The following is a 22,584-nucleotide window of genomic DNA, read 5'->3' on the forward strand; positions in this document are numbered from 1 at the left end:
ACAGGCCCTGGTCCTCATGGGGGACTTCAACCACCCTGACATCTGTTGGAGAGAGAACACGGCAGGGCACAGGCAGTCCAGGAGGTTCCTGGAATGCATGGATGACAACTTCCTCCTGCAGGCGATAGAGGAGCCGACAAGGAGGGGTGCCATGCTCGACCTTGTGCTTACCAACAGGGAGGGACTGGTCGGGGATGTGAAACTAAAGGACAGCCTTGGCTGCAGCGACCATGACATGGTGGAGTTCAAAATCCACGGGGCAGCAAGGAAAATACACGGCAAGCTCTCTGCCCTAGACTTCAGGAAGGCAGACTTCGGCCTCTTCAGGGACCTGATGGGCCAAGTGCCATGGGAGGCGGCCCTGGAGGGAAGAGGGGCCCAGGAAAGTTGGTCCATATTCAAGGAGCACCTCCTCCAAGCTCAGCAGAGGTGCATCCCGATGAAAAACAAGTCAGGCAAAAAGGCCAGGAGGCCGGCGTGGATGAGCAAGGAGCTCCTGAACCAACTGAAAATGAAAAAGGAAGCCTATAGAGGGTGGAAGTGGGGACAGGTAGCCTGGGAGGACTACAAAGAGGCTGCGCGAGTGGCCAGGGATAAGGTAAGGAAGGCCAAAGCCCTGGCAGAACTGAATCTGGCCAGGGATATAAAATGTAACAGGAAGAGCTTTTATAGGTACGTAGGGGACAAAAGAAAGTCCAGGGTAAATGTAGGCCCCCTCCAGAAGGGAACTGGTGTCCTGGTTACCTAGGACATGGAGAAGGCTGAGGTTCTCAATGACTTTTTTGCCTCAGTCTTCACCGACAAGAGTTCCTGTCCCACCGCCCAAGCTGCAGAAGGTGCAAGCAGGGACTGCGAGAATGAAGAACTGCCCATTGTACTCGAAGAGCAGGTTCGGGATCATCTGAGGAACCTGAAGGTGCACAAGTCCATGGGTCCTGATGAGATCCATCCTCGGGTCCTGAGGGAACTGGCGGATGAAGTTGCCAAGCCACTGGCCATCATATTTGAGAAGTCGTGGCAGTCTGGTGAGGTCCCTGATGACTGGAAGAGGGGGAACATAACCCCAATTTTTAAAAAGGGGAATAAGGAAGACCCGGGTAACTACAGGCCAGTCAGCCTCACCTCTGTGCCTGGCAAGGTCATGGAGCAGATTTTCCTGGAAACCATGCTAAGGCATATGGAGAGCAAGGAGGTGGTTGGTGACAGCCAACATGGCTTCACCAAGGGTAGATCATGCCTGACCAATTTGGTGGCCTTCTATGACGGGGTGACGGCATCGGTGGACAAGGGACGAGCAACTGACATCATCTACCTGGACTTGTGCAAAGCTTTTGACACTGTCCCACACAACATCCTTCTCTCTAAACTAGAGAGACATGGGTTTGATGAACGGACCACTCGGTGGATAAGGAGTTGGCTGGATGGCCGCACTCAGAGAGTGGTGGTCAACGGCTCAATGTCCAAGTGGAGACTGGTCACGAGTGGCGTCCCTCAGGGGTCCGTGCTGGGCCCGGCCCTGTTCAACATCTTTGTCGGCGATATGGACAGTGGGATAGAGTGCACCCTCAGCAAGTTCGCCGATGACACCAAGTTGTGTGGTGCCGTCGACACGCTGGAAGGGAGGGATGCCATCCAGAGGGACCTTGACAGGCTGGAGAGGTGGGCCCGTGCCAACCTCATGAAGTTCAACCAGGCCAAGTGCAAGGTCCTGCACCTGGGTCGTGGCAATCCCAGGCACAAATACAGGCTGGGCGGAGAATGGATTGAGAGCAGCCCTGAGGAGAAGGACTTGGGAGTGCTGGTGGATGAGAAGCTTAACATGAGCAGGCAATGCACCCTTGCAGCCCAGAAGGCCAACCGCATCCTGGGTTGCATCAAGAGAAGCGTGGCCAGCAGGTCGAGGGAGGTGATTCTCCCCCTCTACTCTGCCCTGGTGAGACCCCACCTGGAGTACTGTGTCCAGTTCTGGAGCCCCCAGCACAAGAAGGACATGGACCAGTTGGAGAAGGTCCAGAGGAGGGCCACGAAGATGATAAAAGGGCTAGAGCACCTCTCTTATGAGGACAGGCTGAGAGAGTTGGGGCTGTTCAGCCTGCAGAAGAGGAGGCTCCGGGGAGACTTGATAGCGGTCTTCCAGTACCTCAAGGGGGCCTACAGGAAAGATGGGGAAAGGCTGTTTAGTAGGGCCTGTTGCGATAGGACGAGAGGTAGTGGTTTTAAAATAGAGGGGGGTAGATTTAGATTAGAAATTAGGAAAAAATTTTTTACAATGCGAGTTATAGAACACTGGAACAGGTTGCCCAGAAAGGTGGTGGAGGCACCATCCCTGGAAACGTTCAAGGCCAGGCTGGATGAGGCTCTGAGGAACCTGACCTAGTCAGGGATGTCCCTGCTCCTTGCAGGGGGGTTGGACTAAAAGACCTTTGAAGGTCCCTTCCAACCCTAACCATTCTATGATTCTATGATTCTATGATTGTCTTGGGAAGCTGTAACACCAAAGAAATTGTTGTTAAAGATAATTGCATCAACATGAGCTCATAGGGCTATACCGTAGCAAAAAGGATCATGCAATCCTAAAACACACAAAAAGAAAAATGCTATGTGCAACTAAGGAATAGTAAGGAATTACAGATTTTTGCCTCTGTATATAACTTTGGTAACACAACTGATAAAATACTGAATTAAGTCAACATTTCAAAGAAAATATAGAGATACTGAAGAAATTCCCCCCCAAAAAAATATATTGGGAGGAAAATAAGCCTTGTGCCATAAAATTCAAGGGGTTACGTTTTTCTGGTTGTGAAAGAGAATATTGAAAAGTTACTTGATTGCTATGTATAGATATATTTTCCACTTATGGAAAAAGTTTCTGGCACCTGTGAGTTCACAGATTTTCAGCCTTGTTCACCACAACCAGTATGTGGAATCTGATGTTAAGCAAATGCAGCCTCCAAACAGAGCTGTCTCTGAATGTAGAAAAACACTGGAACAATCATCTGGAAGGCTTTTGCTAGAGGGCCATTACTTAAGTCTTTCCAAATATTATTTAATGTCGTTTCTAGATGAAAGCTCGTATCAGTAAAGTGATGTATCCTAAAGGGTCCCTTCAGAGTTTGTAGTCTAGTCTCATAACTCATCCTGTGTCTTGTATTAAGCTTTGAGAACAGGAAATCTTGCACTGCCCTAAACCTACCATAACACTTGGAGGTTTGCATTATAGTAATGACTGTACTTACATCATGCTTCAGAGCTTCAGCAAGTCGCTGTCAGGGATCAAGAGGGATTATTTTTTCTTAATGCACAATTGACTAGATGCATGATAGAGAGGGGTTTTTTCTTTCCTTTTAAGCATGATTGGATACAGATGAAGATGTGATAGCATGGATTAGTCCTTCGAGGTAAAGAGGAAATCCATTTAGGGGGGGGATGGTTGATTTTTGAAGGCTCAGGGGCTTACCTATTCACAGTTTTGGGGCTGAGGAAGGAATTTCTGCCTCAGTCTGGTAGGGAATATGATAAATTTCCTGTTGCAGGCATCCTCTCTGGCTCTTTCTGGCCATTCTCTGCATTCCACCTAGCCTACTGCTCAGATTCCCTGCCTTCAAGACCAATGTTGTCTTTAATCTATATGAGAACAAATACAGCAAAGTGAAAGGTCTTTTTATCCCTGTTGAACATCCTTCAGTCAGCTTGAACAGAATTTCAAACGATAAATGCTCTGGTTGCACATCCATCACAACTTTAACATTTTAGCTTCTTTTGCTCCCGTCCTGTCATCTCCACATACACTTCTTTGTTCAGATTTCAATTTCAGAAAGACTTTCACTGTTCCCAGTATTTCCTTTTTGGAATTCCTTTTTCCAGTCCTCAGTGATCTGGTGTACAGTGCAGCTTTACTGATAATTGTATTAGCACAAAGTGTGGAAGACTGAGGTATGGAGATCATATGAACATCTGGGGAAAGCTTTGTTAGGAAGGTGTAGGCATTCCTTAAACTGGGTACGTCACTGAAGAGTGCTTGCCCTATAACAAGCAGGTACTAAATGCAGCTATTGATGCACTTATTAAATGTGTTTTAAATCTATCTGGCCTATTTGCTATCATAGATCCTCCTTCCTATGTTAGGCATCCTTATGCTGTCCCCTCCAAGCTGCGCTGTCCATATATACAGGTTGTCCAATTCTTTGCCCTCTTGCTAATTATTGCTTGTTTTTGTTCATTCTTGCTATATCTCCAAATGATACTCTTCGCATACCACATTTTCTTCTGTAAAATTACTTTCAAAGCCTCTTCTGAGGCTGAAAAAACTCTGTAGGCTAACTTAGTGCAACCCCAGCATAAGCCTCCCTCAGTATCTTCACTGAAATTCTGTCCTGGTTCTGGTTTTAGCTGCTGAGTGGAGATAAACCAAGACAAATTCTTAAGAATTTAGCATTTAATTCAGATTATTATTTAGGCTGATATATAGATTAAGTTTTCCCTATCCAATATTCCAAGCACTTACAACGAGAACTGCTTAGTGACGCAGCAAATAACAGAAGAAATTTAGTTTACTCCTCTAGTGGCTTAGGCAGTGATGTGTTACACTACTGGAAAGAAACCTGGTGCTATGATTTTTTTTTTCCCCCCTAAAGCAAAGTTTTGGATCGAGTCTAGGCAATTGTAATATATTGATTTAATCCTAATCAGTTGATACAAATACTTCAGGATCTCGGGAGTAAGAGACTATTTCTCCATTCACGCTCACAGGCCCTTTTATAGCAAATAATAATTTTATTCTATAATCTTAAAATGAATTACTGAAATGTAGATTATATTATAATATCATCGAAAGAATTTTAACACAAAAGTTGATTACCCACAAATGGGAGATGTATGATAATGCTCTACTTTTTTATTCTTTATTTTTACCTTAGAAGATAAGAATTAATGATTACTGTGCCTGGTCCTTTGCTGGGAGGCTGTGTTGCAAAATTTCTCTTCTTACTCTTTTCAACTCTTGTAGCCTAGGCTTTGTTTGAAGTTCTCAAAGTTTTCAGTAACGGTGGGCCAATTTCACATTGCATCAGTCCACCCACTTCCAAGAAAATGTTTCCAAAGGCTATGTGTACTTCTGAAAACATGAAGACTGCGGCACCAGTGTTTTTTGTAATAATTGATGAAAATAAAATGTTGGCGATTAGAATCTGTGTGGTTTTACTCAATTTGGGCATATCCCACAGAAGATTTAATAAGTTTAAAAAAAATATTACCAGAAGATCATCCATGACCGGTGGGTAATTTCCTGGACACTGAAATACAAAATATCCAAGAATGTTCTGCAGCTCCTCACAATTCTGTATGTGTGGAACTGTGCACAGCTACAGATGTTTCCACTGCCGCAGAATTCACTAAAAACTGCCAGGGAATTTGGCCCAGATGTGCTATAGAATTACAATGACCCTGGTAATAGTGAAGCTTTAAGCAGCAAACACCAGATGTCCAGTAAAATGGGTAAAACTGAGATCCAAAGCATTTTTTTAACCACATCATCACAAACAAGTATGGAGTGAATAAGCTGAAAATCTCAAGTAATACTTCATTATTCATCATCTCTGAGCTGATTCTATGCGCTTGACTTGTTATGTAGTGCCGTTCAAATAGAAAGTCTCATAGGAAGGCTGCGTTCCCAGAGGCTTAAATAATTGTGAAAAATGAATTAATTAGACAGGTATATACATTAAGCTTAATACAAGGTTGTATTTTTCACCTTACCTCCTTTCTCTACTTATTTTTCTTGAAAAGTGATTCTGGCTCTGCATGTGCTGTGCTGCCTTATGATAGCTTGCCCACAGACAGGATAAATGAACTGCTGTTAGTGCCAGCTAATGTAGTTCTGCTTTAGCTCAAATGGTAGCAGACTCGAGCTGCGATACCAGGGCTCCGTGCACTGCTACATTCTGTGTCTGTATGTGTGGTAAATGTACTTTTCCTACCAAGTACAGATATTCATTACATTATGAGGCACTGCTTTATATTTTGTGGTTTCCGAAGGGTCCACATGTAGGGCAGACCCCACAGATGATGGAAAGCATTACATTTCTCTTTCCACTCTCCATTGATTATTTATGGTTTTTTATATCCTCAAGTGTAAGTTTTATATATTCATTATCAGAACGTACATTTAGCCATTTTTAAGTGCCTCTAAACCAAAAAAAAAATCATTTCTGTTATAAATCTTGAATCAAAATGTATAATATTATTCATGGAAGTGCAGTTGTATTTGTTACTGGTATAGATCTGTATAGGGCACTAGACATGTATGGGTATTCATAAGTTAGACTCACTAGTTTTGCTTCAGGCTTGAATGTAACAGTAGTCTGCTCTGTTTTGTCTCTGGAAAACTAACGGTATCAATCTTTTTTACTTGGAACTGGGATTATAGGCTTCATAGATAAAAACTGAAGAAAAATAGGAAGAAAGAACCACAGGTACAAAAAGGTCTTGAATGCTTAGAGAAAAAACTAAGGAACATGTAGTCTTTGAAAGAGAAGGGGTAGTTATGTTCTCCAGACTCTCTTAAAACTTCTTTGCAAAAGATGTGGTATAAACTCTATTAAAATAAAGAGAACGACTTTGACTTCAGGAGGAGTTGAATCAGTGAAGAAGAGTCCGTAGCTCTGTTATTGTTACTCAGTTCTACACAAGTGTAAAAAATTTTTTACTGAAAAGTTTGTTCTTCCTTGGAAGAAAAACTCATCATAAACCAACCAGCACATCATGGCAGAAAGAAAGCTAAGTTAAACTACTGCTTTCAGAAATACTGCTGTTCAAGAATTTATGATTTCTCTCATTTTTTAGTTATGCAGCTGTTTAGATAATTTTCAGCTGGGTTCAGGTGATATCCTAAACCCAAAAGGAGAGCACAAGGCTGTTGACAACACTCCTGAGCTTCTCCTTTTTTTTTTCCACTGTATTGCCAGTTTTACATAATTTCAGTACAAAATCATAGATTGTGTAATTCTTTCTTGAACAGCAGACACACATTTTACTAAAAGCTCACTGACACATGTGGGCTTTTCAGCATTTTTAACCTACAGTGAATCACAACCCATGGAAGAACCAGCTGTGTTGGGTATCAGTCCTGATAGCACTGGATGCCTTTTCTCAGAGCAGTGCCCAGCACTCCAAACGTCTTTACCACCTGTTCCTTCACAACCTGCCACAATTGCAGCAGAAACCATTGCAGTTGAAGCTCACTGCCCACCCTTGCCTTGCAAATGTGCTTGTAGCACAGTTTCTTCTCTTCCTCAGCAGTTTGCTAGGCACAAGTTTGCAAGGCAACTTCAGTTCTCACTGCATGTTACCCAAGGTAAAACAGTGTAAATGTGTTATTACCTCTTTGCTGGTTGTACTGTCCGTAGAGAAGGTTTTCACATGTCTCTAAATCAGCTCAGTAGGATATCAGGTCATCATTTAGTTGTGCCTAGTGAAATGTGGTTTATGTTGACTTTGTAATGCTCTCTGATGATGGTGAAGAAGGACGTAGTGTGGTTGCAACTTGCAGTTACACTTACAGCATGTGAGATCATGGCAAATCATGCTGGTGCATGGGTGCAACGATAATCTCTGGCTAATTTGGCAGAGTTCTGAATCCAGCTCAGATTTACCAAGCCTCATGGCATGTTTGTGAGCTACACAAGAAAAAAAGATCTCTTATTCACAAATTCAGAGAAAATTAGTGATCTAGATAAAAAGCAAATTTGACTCAAATTGATTTTTTTTTGCATATTGGTGGGTATAAAGGTATTATTATTTTCAATTGTAATGTACAGAAAGATTTAACACAAAAAAATCATGCTACCTTGTGACCTTGTGTTGCATTTACTTGAATGCTACATGAAATGCTTTGTTCATTTGTAAAGTAAAATACTCTGCATGCTTTTAAAAGTAACTTGGGAGAGAGGGTTCATTTGTTTTTTTTATTCAGTGCCAAAGTGGCAAAATTTCTTTTCTGCAGAAGAATTCAAGTTGAGAAGGGTGCTGGATCACAAGAGTATACTGAGAAAACGAAAACATTTCAAAAGAGATGTTCAAGTTAAACCTGCCGAGGCAGGTTTGCTGCTCAAAGAACACATTGCAAGTTTGTTTTTTTTAAATAAATAATCCAGTAGAAACTGCCACATCACTGAAACACAGACTCCATTACTTTAAAGAAAAAAATCTGTCAGATTTCTTTATAAATGTCTATGCAGATGAGGAGACTGTTGGCAGATGGGGCATGGCTACACAAAACAAAGTATATCAGTGAATAATAAGTAACAATAATAATAATTACAGCAGCAACTTCTACATGATTCTTCCCTTCACACTTTTCTCTTGCCTGTTGATTTGATTTTAAAAGGTGTTTACGTATCTCTGCATCACAATTTTGTAGCAGTTTTTTCGTTAGTAGCTACACTGAAGTATATCACTGGTGTAAAGCCTTGCAAAATCTGTTTCTAATTGTTTAACTGTCAGCTTTTGTTGGAATCCTGCGGTAAATCTTTGGTAAGTCTTCTTTATTTCTCAGTCCTTTAAACCTACCTTGCCTGTCCTTTTCCTCTTTAAGAAAGTCAAAGTTAGTCACCTTATCTGACAAGGTAATGACATGACATCATAGTGCTTTATCTTACAAATTGTGTGAGAAGGACAAGAGGAATGTTGTCACAGTGTGGGAGTTTCATAATATTGAAGGTGGAATCTGTTCGGAAGTATTGCTGCATATTGCCTGAAAAGGGAGCTTTCATGTTTAAGAAGTAGTGTGATTTTTAAAAATGAAAATGAGTTTCCTTGTATTAACTGTGAACTCTATGTGTTCTTAGGTTGTAGTAACGTTGAGGAAAATGTATTAACCCATGTGGTATTTTTAGGGTGTTTGTGTGTGGTGCATGAAGAATAAGAGGCATCCTTTTGGGCATTGCTCCAGCATCCATCGCAGTTTATAATGCAGATCTTCATCTGACAGAGTTTTCCTAAGTAAACTGGGCTGGTGTGAGCTGACTGGAACAAAAGGCTGGGGTTCGGTTTCACACCCGTGCCCTCGCTGTATCACACTGGCACTGCGTGATGGCACCCCAGAGGTGGAGGAAAGGATCTGTGACACTGTGTCCTTATACTAGGGACAGTACCTGTAACTGTAAGAAATTTCAGCTTTTTTGAGGAATAATTTTCTCACTCCCATGTACATAAAACTCTTTATAATGAATTTCTTAGTGAAAAATTATTTTAATGCTTTCCTTATAATGATTAACTCTGAGTGAACAGAGATTTGGGACAGAATCCAGTTTCAGCCATGCACAGAGATATTTTGTCTGTCTTTAGGCAGGTAGTTGCCATTCATTTGGGTTTCCTCACACATCTGTGTAGTAATACCTTTCCCGTGGTACGTCTAGGTACCACAACTGTCTGCCAGATGGAAATTCAAGTGCCAGTATGTGTACGTATTGATGGTGCCGTTCACTACCGGAGTAGTGCTACAAATTCTGCACGCTTTGATCTCTGCGCGTATAAGACTGTTGCTCTCTGCTGGTGCAACAATTAACCTTATTGCTGTCACAAAGTCACGAATCTTTTATGATTTCCTGCTAAAGGTACTGTAAAGGGAGTAGGAACAATACCTCAAAGGTCAAGATGCTAAAAGACAGTATCAAATTAATTATTATGTGCATGTTTGTATATTTTTAATGATTCCCTATTCTTTTTAATGCCTTGAGATTTTTTTGAGAAAAGGGAAAAATGTGTAAGTGTTTTAGTTTGTTAAAAACACTATAAAACCACTACTAGCCTAGTTTTACTTTAGACTTTAGAAGATAGATGTGTTTATGAATCCAAATCATTGCAGACAAAATTTTGCACCTGCAGTTATGGTTGCCTACAGTTCAGTTCAATTTAAGTGTCTACATCACTGATTGCATCTGTAAATTAAAAACATCTAAGTAACCTAAATTACAAGCACAAATAATTGCAGGTGCAAAACTCATGCAAACAGAAAATGATCTCTGAATGTTGGTCTTCTAAATCTCATTGTAAGTTATTCACTGTATCATGAACCTGGAGTCCTCTTGGGAGAGTCACTAATCTGTATAATGACACCGAAAGCCTCTTGAATCTCATATTTAGCTAGCAGATGGAAAAGAACACATGTAGTCATAGAACTCCGTAGGGATTACGCATGTGGATATTGAAGAGTATAACTTATTCCAATGAAGGCTAACATTAACTTGCAATCAAAAATTTCCTTCCTGAGCCACATTTTTTCTGATGAAATTAAAAGAGTTTCATGTTGTATTTTTATGAAGTCACAACCAATCTGAGCAGGACACACTCCCAGGACAAGGACAGAAATTTTGCTAACCTCATTATTTTAATTTAATGAATCACAGCATCACTTAAACACAGAGAAACGTTGTCTCTCTTCTCCAGAAAACACATCTAGTAATTGTCTCTATTTTGTGTATGTGTCAGAAACAGATTTCTAAGTGCACAGCTATAAAAGCCTATTTTTTCTCTGGTATGAAAACTAAAAATGAATCATTTTCTTGCATTCTTTAGCTTTAATAGACATAGGTGTGGAGCTACTTTAAAACAGTGACTGCTTTCTGTCGTACCAGTTATGGCATTACTGTTAGCAAAAGTGGGGAAAAAAAGCCCTTAAATTCTCTTCTAGTGTTTGAACAACTAAAACTCCTACTGAACAAATGAAGCATTCTGCCAGTCCTGACAATCCAAAATGCAATGAGGAATTTTTCTGTTTCAGAAGCTCTAGGAAAAGCTGTTTTGGCATGTCTGTAGCTTATTCCTATTGCAAACAAAGAGGCAGCTAGAGGGAAAGTCTTTGAGGGGAAGAAATGCTGTCAGTTGTAAGAAATGAGACATGTAGACCCATTCTACAGCCCAGCTAGTGATTACATGCAGCAGTTTTGTAAGAGCCTAGACCAGCTGCCAGTGATAATAACACTGCCATTTGCACTGATTTCAACAGGAGTTACATCAAACAGACCAGCTTGAGGCTTCTCAGAAGCATGGGCAAAACTGATATTTCATTCATTGGCCATGGGGGCCAGACTACAAGAAAAGTGTGAGCACTGCCGGTCGTGCTGCTGGGCTGGCAGCCGTGGGAGTGAGCAGGGGTGCTGCAGCTGGCGGGATCTTGCCTCTCTGCCTGCCATCCTCCCAGGTAGCCCAATTTCTCCCTCTCCAGCAGTGGTCACCCCAGCTTGCCAGGCCCCTGGCACTGGCAGGGTAAGTGGTAGAGGTGACATATCTACATTTTTAAAAATCCAATTTAATTTAATACACATGGATCTATTACTCAAGGAGTACATGGTATCAATGTACCACTTAATTAATTAATTTATAATCATCCTTGGGAAAAAAAGCCAGAACAAACTGTTCTTCTTTGCACACAGAGAACTGTTGAGGCTCTGTTGTGTGTCACACCGCAAGGCTCTAACTTCACCTTCCTATAATTCCTTTTCTAGGTGCTTGGGTATAGCAAAACACAGAAAGCATATGAGAAATATGTAGTATAAGAGAGGGCTAGACCCTTATTTGTACAGAGAGAAATTTTAACAAATATTCCTTTTTTTTACTCTCACTTTTTTCTGCACAAAAGACACAAGAAAGGAAGGAGAAGGTTTCATCTTTCCCTCTCTTGAGGGATTTATATTTAGGTGTGTCCTGTAACTTATATAAATTCAGAGTACAGCCTAGAAAGCCAAAAATTAGCAAGGATTTTGACCAAGAGATTGAGAGGTGATTAAAAGTCATGGAAGAAAGACTCGTTTCTCAGTAAGAATAACAAACTCACATGGATGATGGATCATAATAACTTCATAATCTGACCCACATGCAGTAAATACAGTGATGACTGTCATTTTCAATAAGTGAGGTAGATTGATGCTGATTATTAATCCATTTCTTGGCCAGTCTGGTTGTTTCTGAGCCAGCTCCTCCACTGTTTAGTGTTTTTCTGAAGTGTCTTAAGAGTACCTTTCACTGACAATCCCTTCCTTCTTAACCAGTCACTTTTCATACTTTGTGTTGTCTTAACTTATTTGAGGGATTTCTTTCAAGAATTTGTCTGTGTGTAGTATTCTTATAGCTGGACACTTGATCTTCTTTTAGCATATAGTATAACATTAGTGTTACTACAGATACGTGGTAATGCATAATTCTGTGTTGCATTTACTTAATGGGAAAAAAAAATGTATGTTTTTCCTTAATTCCCATGTGTTGCAATGAAAGCTCAGTGAAGAAGGCTGTGAAGTATGCTACGTCTAAAATGGCAGTGTCTGTATAGTAGGCACAGAATAGACCAAAAAAATGTATTTACATAATAGAAATTCAGAAGCTAGCTTGGCTAAGTGTGTCATTGATAGCTTTTGATGAGATTCCTGTAGGGACATGTGTTTAACATTTGCAGTAGGATAACACACATAACATACTTCAGAATAAAAAAAATCTTTTTGGAAAGCAACAGAGTGTCCAAGCCTGACCTTCTTTGAAAGTGTCCAACCTTTAATATCTTTTCAAGTATGCCCAGCTCTGTGCCTGTTGCCCCTGAACCACACCCAGCCGTGCCTATAGCATACCTGCCTCTTCAGCTGGGCAAATGGCTGTAGACACTGTGATTGAGGGTGAACTACATGTGTGAACAGGCTATTGGCTTGCTGCTTTCAAAATAAATGGCTAAACCGTAAATCTGTTTTTTTCAGAGGTAGGTACTAATTTGTGCCTGCCTTGAGTAAGCACTCACTAGTTTTCCTGAAACTTCTGGCAATTTAAAATCTTTTAAATCTCCAGCTAGGTCAATAGAAAGATTACTTCACACTAATAGCTATACTAAAGTAGTGTTGCCATGTTTTCTATTGTCTTACTTTCTGTTAGTAATAAATTCACAACATGCCATGAAATTTATTTCATACCATGAAATAAAAAGATACCTTTTTTCTGGTATAAATTAAACTATAAGCAAATTTTATTACTTTGAGACCTGTTTTCTTCTGGTTTTTTGAAGAATAGCCACCCTTTTACCAAGCATGTCTTCAAAATTCCTTCCTTTTGTTGAAATAAAACATTCTGTAAAATCAGAAAGTCGCGCATTCGTTTAATGTAACTGACATGGTCACGATCCCAGGTCTTTTATTTATACACGGGATAACGCAGAGGTAATCAAAGCAGAATTGGACCTAAGAAGTTTTTTGTTTCAATTATAAAACAATGTGGGTAAGAGGCTTGGATTTGACAGCAACAGAAGAAAGGGAATATTGTGTTCATGCCTTCAATCAGCTTTATTAGATCCTTAAAGGGAAAATTATGTGAAAGACAGAGGAAGAAAACAACAAACTAAGCAAGATCCCAATTTCAGTATAATTTGGAGAAAATAACTGATTTAGGTTGGTCGTCTTGCCAGGGTGAATGACTCAAGGCTTCCAAACAAGAAATGGAAACCAGAAGGATAGCGAAAGCCTGAAAGAACAAATTGAGAAGATATGATTGACTGTAATGTTTCAAAATCAACTGCTGCAAAGATGAGTTTGGGCTGTTGCCCAGAATACAATTGAATGGTGATGTTCATTTAGACTCTTAATGCTGAAACAAAATAAGATGTAGCTGTGTTTCTGTTAGAGATTTACTTGTTCTTTCCAATGTCTCTAGTTAGGGATACAATGTCACGTCCTCTCTCTTCTATTACATGCTGCAGCGATTGCTGCTGCTGTTCCATAATTTTTCTGATCAACATTTTTCTGAAGGAAGGCCTGAATCCAGGTGATAATATCTTTCAAATGTGAAATGTCATCACTTTCATTTGTTGACTTTGAAAAATTTTATACACCATATGCAAGCAGGCTAACTCAATGTTATTGATGAAGAAAAAGTATGAAATCATTGTGTGTATGTACTTTCTGTCTGACAAAGCCATTCAAGTTTTTGTTATTATTTGTTTTGTTTTGTTTATATTAAGTAAATAGCTCATTCTGCAAAGATTTCAAATAATTGTACCCTTAATGGGCAAGATTATAAAGCATTATTCGTAAAATTTGGGGGCAGCTGCTTGTCTTCCACCTCAGGCAGAGAAGGTTCTAAAAGAGACTACGCTTTATGCAAAAAATCCAGTCAGTTGACAATAGGCAGTGATGAGATGGGATTGTCTTCTACTTCCTCTTTTATTCCTTTCATCTCAGTGGCTGTGCTTAGTAACCTTTTTTCTGTTTCTATTTCAAATGAGGAAAAAAAAAACCTAAACCACAGTTTGTAATTAAATACTGAGCTGGTTCTTACCATGTTTACTGAATTACATATTGCATATATGGATGTATATCCTCAAAGTTTTCATGTGTTTTTAGATTTCTAAACTTAATGTGTTCCATAGGAATAGACCTTAACTCCTTCCTGTCTGTTTTTCATGGTGAGATTTGCCCCCACAGAGGAAAGGAGGAAAGCAGTGTAACCCAGTCACAGATCCTGTAAAATGTTAGGGCCACAAATATATTTGCTGCGCTCTGCGGGTTCTCCTGGTTCACAGTAGAGATTCCTTCAGCAGAAAATGTTTAGTGTTAACCTTACAGCTGCAATAAGCAGATCAACTTGACATGACACGCACAGTGATATCTTTGCACAGACATCTTTGCCACAGGGTGGTTAACCTGGCAACAAGAGCTTTAAACCAGGACCCGGGAGGGAGGGAGACAGTTACCAAGGCTCTGAGAGAGCAATGAACAGACTGACAAGCAAAGCGCCAGGGGTAATGTGAACAACAAGGAACACAGAATGAACAAACCAGGTATTAAGTGGCATCACCTCAAGTATTTGCAAGCGAGCAAGGAAGTCTCTCTGAAGTGCACGCACACTAAGGCATGCAGCGCGGGGAGCAAACATGAGGAATTAGAGATCTGTGTGCAGTTGCACAGATGGGATCTTAGGATCCCAGAGATGTGGGCACGCGTGATTGGAGTGCTGCAGTGGAGGGATACAGGCTGTTCTGGGAGGCCAGGCTGCGGAGACGAGGAGGGAGAGTTGCCTTTTGTGGGAGAGAGATGCTGAAACACATGGAGCTCTGCCTGGAGGTGAATGGTAAGAGTTGATGAGTAAGGATTAAAGAGCTGACCAATACTGGTGACATTGTAGCGGGTGTCTGCTATAGGACGCCTGCCCAGGAGGAACAAGTGGATGAGGCCCTCTACAGACAGCTAGAAGCAGCTTCACATTTGCAGGCCCTGATCCTCGTGGAGACCTCAGCCACCCTAATACCTCCTGGAGGAACGAAGTAGCAGGGTGTTAGCAATGCAGGAGGTTACTGGAGAGCACTGATGACAACTTCTTGGACAGAGGAGCCAATGAGCAAAGGTGCTTACAAATAAGGAAGGCCACATTGGGGATGTGAGGGTTGAAGGCAACCTTGATTGTCATAACTGTGAGATGGTGGAGTTCAGGATCCTGAGAGGGGGGAGCAGGGCAAAAAGCAAGATCACAACCCTAGACTTCAGGAGAACAGACTGTAGCCTCTTTAGAGATCTGCTTCAAAAAGTTCCATGCGATAAGGCCCTGGAGGGAAGAGGGGTCTAGGAAAGTTGGATGATATTCAAGGATCACCTCCACTTAAGAGAAGTCAAGCCCAACATGCAGGAAGTCAGGCAAAAATGCTAGGAGGCCTGTACGGTTGAGCTAGGAGCTCTTGGCAAAACTCAGATATAAAAAGGGAGTATACAGAAGGTGGAAGCAGGGACAGGTAATGTGGGAGGAGTATAGAGACACTGTCTGAGCATGTAGAGATGTGGTTAGGAAAGCCAAAACCCACCTGGAGTTGAACGTGGTGAGGGATGTCAAGGGCAAAAAGAAGGGCTTCTATAAACACCTATACAGCGAAAGGAGGACAAGGGAAAATGTGGGCCTGCTGCTGAATGGGGCAAGGGCTCTGGTTACATATGACATCAAAAAGGCTGAAATACTGAATGCCTTCTTACCTCTGTTTTCAGTAGCAAGACCAGCCTTCAGAAATCCAAAGCTCTGGAGAGAGAGGGAAGGTCTGACATAAGCAAGACTGACCCTTGATTGAAGAAGACCAGGTCAGAGAATACTTTAGCAAACTGGCCATATATAAATCCATGGGACCCATGAGTGCTGAAGGAGCTTACTGCTATCGTTGCAAGGTCACTCTCAATTATCTTCAAATGATTATGGCAACTGGGAGAGGTGCCTGGGGACTAGAGAAAAGCAAATGTCACTTCTGTCTTCAAAAAGGGCAAGAAGGAGGATCCAGGAAATTACAGGCTGGTCAGTCTCACCTTGATCCCTGGGAAGGTGGTGATGCAACTAGTCCTGGAATCTCTTTCCAAGCACAAGATGGACAAGGCAGTAACTGGGAGCAATCAGCATGGATTCAGAAAGGTGAAGTCATGCTTGACCAAACTGATGATCTTCTATGATGAAATTACTTGCTTGATGTATGAGGGCAAAGCACTGTACATTGCCTTCCTAGACTACAGCAAGACTTTTGACACTGTCTCCCATAAGATCCTCATAAAGTAGCTGTTGAAGTATGGGCTGGATGAGCAGACAGTGAGGTGGATTGAAAAGTAGCTGAATGGCCAGGGCCAGAGGGCAGTGATCAGTGGTACAAAGTCTAGCTGGAGGCCATTAACCAGCAGTGTACCCCAGCAGTCAATACTGGATCCAGCTCTGTTCAACATCTTCATTAATGATCTGAGTGATGCGGCAGAGTGTACCATCAGCAAATTTGCTGATGATACAAAACTAGGAGGAATGGGCTGATACACCAGAAGGTTTTACTGCCATTCAGATGGACTTTGTCATGCTGGAGAAATGATCTGATGGGAACCTCATGAAGTTCAAGAAGAGGAAGTATGAAGTCCTGCACCTGGGAAGGAACAACTCCATGCACCGGTATTATGCCGGAGGCCAACCAGCTGGAAAGTAGATTTGCAGAAAAGGACCTAGGGGTCCTGTTGGACACAAAGGTGAACATGAGCCCTTGCAGCCAAAAGGACTAATGCCATCCTGGGCTGCATTAGGAGGCGTATTACCAGCAGGTCGAGAAAGGGAGTCCTTCCCCTCTACTCAGCACTGGTGAGGCCACACCTGGAGTGCTGGATCCAGTTGTGTGTTCCTCAGTACAAGAGAGACATGGACATAATGCAGGGAGTCCAGCAAAGGGCCACTAAGGTGATTGTAAGGGACTGGAGCATCTTTCATATGAGAAAAGACTCAGAGAGTTTGGACTGTTCTGCCTGGAGAAGAAAAGGGTCAGGGGGCATCTCATAAATGTGCACAAATACCTAAAGAAAGGATGCAAAGAGGATGGAGCCAAGCTGTTTTCAGTGGTGCCCAGTCACAGGACCAGAGGTAACGGGCACAAACTGAAGCACAGGGAGGTCCATCAGAATATCAGGAAAAACCTTTTTCCTGTGAGAGGGACTGAGCACTGGCACAGGTTGCCCAGAGAGGTTGTGGAGTCTCCCTCCTTGGAGATATTCAAAAGATGTCTGGATGTGGTCCTGGGCAACCAGCTCTAGGTGACCCTGCTTGAGCAGGGAGTTGGACCAGATGGTGTCCAGAGGTCCCTTCCATCCTCAGCTTTTCTGTAATTCTGAAGCAATGGAGAATAGCTTTTCATATTTTCAGTTCCCATTTCTCTAGAATTTTTGATCAACCCCTGGCCTGATCTGCTAATCATCCAAATTGCTGGTTTTTCAACACCCAGATGTGACAAAATGCTGGATTACTCTTTAGAAGTTATTATCTGTCTCCCAAGGTTGCTGAGATGGCAGATCTGTTGCTCAAATTCCTGGTATATCCTTCTCCTCCATATTTTTTCCAAAAAGTGTTCCCCAAGATACTTAGAGACCAAGGGAGTTACAAGATTTATATATTTTAAAACCACATGCATTTGAGTATACATGAAGGCTGCATTGGAAAAGCAACCTATACTGCAGTGTAAGGCTACGTATTGCTGCTATGTGATTTTAGAAACTGAATTGTTGCTTTACACTGCATATTTCTCTGCTTATGCATCTCTTACTAATGAGGAAATCTGGACCATGTTCGGGTCTTGCTTTTCTGTAGTCAGAGCTACACTAGTGAGTAGATCAGTGAAGTACTTTTCATTTTCCAATTCCAATCATGCCACAGTACTAGGAATTCTAAACAGGCTGCCTGTTGTAGATATGCTTACAGTATTTTAGACTGAGCTGGAAGGAAGAACGTGTTTATAGGGATCTTTGTTCTTCTAGCTGATCCTACTTGGACACACATTAAATGGTATGAATCACATGCTTAAAGTTATTCAGTGTTTCAATAGCCTGCTGAATCAGCAAGGATATACTCTGAATATATATGAACCATTAAAGACTAAGACTCGATTCAGTATTTCTGTATTGTTATATTAATATCTATAGATAACTATAGTTATATCTATACCTATATGGATAGATATATAGGCATAGGTATAGGTATAGATATAGATAAAAGATGCTATAGTATTTGTGGTATTTTGCATTCAGGTAGGAATATGAATTTAATTGTTTTCCTTGGATGGGCACAGGATAACTATAGGAGATTCTGTTGATTTGATGACTCTTCCACACGTTCCAAGTAATAGACTGGTTTTTAAAGGTAAATCACCACCTTTCAACATTTTAAAAGGACACAAATGCTGTGCCTTAAGAAGTTATTTTTTCTATAGACAGAGATTCCTTCTTACAGTCCTGAAAGAAGTGTATAAATTCTGAAGGTGGAGAAGCTGTAAAATGTACCTTCGTTGACTAGCAGGGTAGCTTCTTGCTGATGCATTAGATGCCTTTCTGAATTCTCCCCATGCGCTACCTAGGTAATGTGGAGGCCTAGCAAATCGGAGTTATGTTTACTTTTACCTCACCTGGGGATCCTGAGAACTACCTGAGGTTTAAAGCTTTTCCAAGACCCAGCCTTATGCATCCACATTGGCCTTGGAAGCAGAGCTCAGGCTGCCTGAAAATACCATGTGTCCTTGTAGCAGGCTGTATAATTATATATATATATATATATATATAATTTAGATTATGCAAAGCAAAGCATTGCAACAAGTAGATCTTCATCATCAGGCCAGCTCAAAAAGTCAGCAGCTATTATAAACTCCTTAAACTGCTTATGGGGCCTGCCAAGAGAGGGACAAAGACCTGAATGAGTACAATGGCAAGATATTGCCCAAACGTTTTTTCCAAGATGAAATATATGCATTCCATTATGTCTCTGTGAGTAGTTAACTTGTGTTAAAACTAAGTTGTAAAAAAAAATTACTTCATATATTTTTAGGCATATTTAAAACTAAACTTTAAAAGATGCCTTAACCTAGAGTCTGAAAATGAGCATGCAGGTTTTTTTGTATGCAACTTGCTAAAATCAGATTTTTCCAAATCTGTATTTTGTGACTTCGGTTCTTAATAGTATCTTGTTATGTCAAGAAAATTAAGACAATTAAATAATACTTCATCTTCACTGTCAAAATTATTCCTCCTCCTTTAAAAATAATTTATTGTCTAGTCAGAAAAAAAAAAGTGATTGAATTTTTACTTATTCATTGCTGATTTTTTAATATCATCTCACCAGCACGTAATAGAATTGGTAGCACATTAGTTAGTTAGCAAGTAAGCAAGGAGTATCGCTATTTGACTGTATGCTTGGAAATGCTGAAAGGTTGGATGCTTTACTCAAATGTTAAAATAGAATTGTCTGTATGGTAATGATATGTTGTTTATCCACACAAAACTATTTTTTTTTTTGTCTTCAATAGATTGCTTGGCTTCTACAAAGGAATATTTCCTCCCATCTTGGCTGAGACACCCAAAAGGGCGGTGAAGGTAAAAACCTCATACTTCTTCCTTTAAAAATATGAGTAGGGACAGTGGCAGCTGTAAAACATTTTATTTCACCCCCACTGATTGACATTAGAATCTTAAACTTATTTGGCATATTAATCCTGTGATTTTTACTGAAGGAAACTTTCCTGTTGATAGCCCAATAAAAACTTTGCTTGATTAAGAAGTGTAGGATGAGGCTCTTAAATGCTAGGCTATTTTTGACTAATATATATGTTATTGAAAAACAAATTACAATTAGTTTATACAATCAAAATTAGTAAAATACGCTAAGTGATATTTTAGCCTCAGAATCACCTCTGGCTTAGACATTTTGTTTTACTGAAAATGCCTAGCAACTTGCAAAACAACTAAGAATAGTTTAATGAATTAGCACAAGAAGCCATTAAAGAAGCCACTTCTAGTGAGTACTTACTCATTAACTTGAAGTAGTATATCTGTAGGTTCGAAGTGCTGCCCAGAGTTTTCTTGTATTCCAAAGAGCACTACTCCATACTCTCATTTTTTTATAGATTGAGTATAGTAATGGGTATAACTCTTCATCATGCAAAGAACATTTTACTCCAACTTTCTTACAGATGAAATAGATGCTAACCTATCAAAGTGAATTTGCTGTCAAATTTTTGTCTGATTTTCCTTTATTATCCTTTACGTTGATTTGTAGAGCATTATTTTAGTAACATTCCTAAACAAAATACACCAATACATCAATTTTTTCAGTTAAGTCATGCAACCTTTTTAATTAAAACTTAGTGATTAAGTACCTTATCTTAAAGTTCTAAATCTACCAAAGCATCCCTTGTGTTACAAGCAAATGTTTCTTTGTCTTTTACTTCAGAACTTTGAAGTTTCTGGTGGTTGCACCAAATGTGTCTAAATGTCAGAATGTCTTGATTTTCCTTTCTTTATTTTTTCGTTTCTTTCTAAAAAGGTTGCATGTGGTTCTGGTCCTTAGACTGTAGTTAATCATTCACATTCCAGTTCCTTTACAGAGGAATAATATTTGTATAAAGTGACAGGATGTGACCTTGTAACAGAAACCTAAACAAGTTCTGGTAATGTCATCTTCTTGTTTGCATTGGCATTTTAGATGCAAATGACATATGTCACCTATCTCAAAATTATTTAATACAATTAAGAAAAATAAATTTCTATTTAATAGCAAAGTGGCAATGAAGAATAGACAGATGATACTTAGAAGATTCCTAATAACTCATTTTCTTCAGACTGTGATGTTTCCTCTGTCTCTCCATTTCATTTCATTTGAAACAGGTCAAACTCAATCTGATCATGATTTTTGGATTCCAGCATATATTTAGTTAACATTAAAACCCAAGTTTGATTTCTCTCCTACCAACATGAGTCATTTAAGAATCTTGAGTCTCTTTCACTTACTCAAATTAATTAAATTGGTTTAAAGCCCACAATATTCAATATAATTATAGAATCATAGGAAAATTTAAGCTGGGAGAGATCTGTTGAGCCTCCTGCTCAAGGCAGGGCTGACTTCATGGTTAGATCAGATTGCTCGAATGCCTTGTCTACTTGAGTTCTGAAAATCTTCAAGGATGAAGACTGCAGCCTCTCTGTGCTCCTGCTCCAGTGCTTCATTGCTTTCACTATAAATAATTTTGCTTTATATCCAATCCACATTCCCCTATGGAAGCTTTTGCCTGTTGCCTCTCATGCTTCTGTTGTGGACCTCTGAGAAAGTCTGATTTTGTCTTTGTCCTGGTTTTGGCAGGGATGGAGTTAATTTTTCCTCTCAGTAGCTGGTATGTTTTGGATTTTGTGTGTGAAGAATGTTCATAAACACCCTGATGATACCAGTTGTTGTGAATGAGACCAAGGACACCGTCCTGCTTTCCGAGTCTCGCTAATTTGCAGATGCAGGAAGCTGGGAGAAAGACAGACAGCATAATTGATCCAAACAGGCCAAAGAGAGTATTCCATGCCATAAACGTCATGCTCAGTATATAAGTGGGGGCAGGCGAGGGTGGGTATCTGCCTTCCTGGCATCCATCCTTCCTGCTTGTTTTGGCTGGCATCGTTCCCCCTACCTTGCTGGCTCCCTTTTGCTCCTTTGCTTGCTGCTCGGGTTTGTTTCCGTGATCGCTGCTCGGGACGGGCTGTATCGGTCATTGGGACATCGGGTGGTGAGAAAACACATATTGTTCACTTTGTATATTTTTTATTATCCTTATATTCTGTTATTATTGTAGGTTTCCCTTTTATTTTAGTAAATTGTCTTCATCTCAACCCACGAGTTCTCCTTCCTTCCCAATTCTCTTCCCCATCCCCCTGGGGAGGGGGAGAGTGAGCGAGAAGCTGTGTGGTGATTTGGGCTAAACCATCACAGTCTTATGTGTAATCTTTAGATGGTGGAAGACAGGAGGAACATCCCCTTAGCTTTCTCATCTCCACACTAAACAGACTTCATTCTCTCTGTATCTTGTTGTACATCATGAACTCACAGCTGCTTAAATGTCTTACTAATGCTCCCTTAGTGGGATGCTTTCTACCCAATTCTTGGGCATTTACATGAGGGTTCAGTAGTGTTTCTGCAACCATGAGAATCAGGTTTAGATGCTAAACATGTTTTTTAATTAAATCATTGAATGCTTTAATTCTTTACACTATTCCTTTAAATTTTATGCCATTCCTAGGACACCAGGAGGACTTTAAGTTA

The 22,584-nt window shown here is 40.5% G+C and overlaps 1 protein-coding gene across 4 annotated transcripts in view; it reads left to right on the forward strand.

The window, feature by feature from the left end:
* Positions 1 to 22,584, forward strand: part of SLC25A21 (solute carrier family 25 member 21) — a 265,783-nt gene that overhangs the window by 215,481 nt on the left and 27,718 nt on the right. For all 4 annotated transcript variants that reach the window (XM_086748890.1, XM_086748889.1, XM_086748892.1 and 1 more), the window contains one exon: positions 19,811 to 19,877. In XM_086748890.1, the coding sequence (XP_086605016.1) occupies positions 19,811 to 19,877 (67 nt within the window). The remainder of the gene's footprint in view (positions 1 to 19,810; positions 19,878 to 22,584) is intronic.

This window comes from Chlamydotis macqueenii, chromosome 5 (assembly GCF_036417535.1).
Source record: "Chlamydotis macqueenii isolate bChlMac1 chromosome 5, bChlMac1.mat, whole genome shotgun sequence".
NCBI lineage: Eukaryota > Metazoa > Chordata > Aves > Otidiformes > Otididae > Chlamydotis > Chlamydotis macqueenii.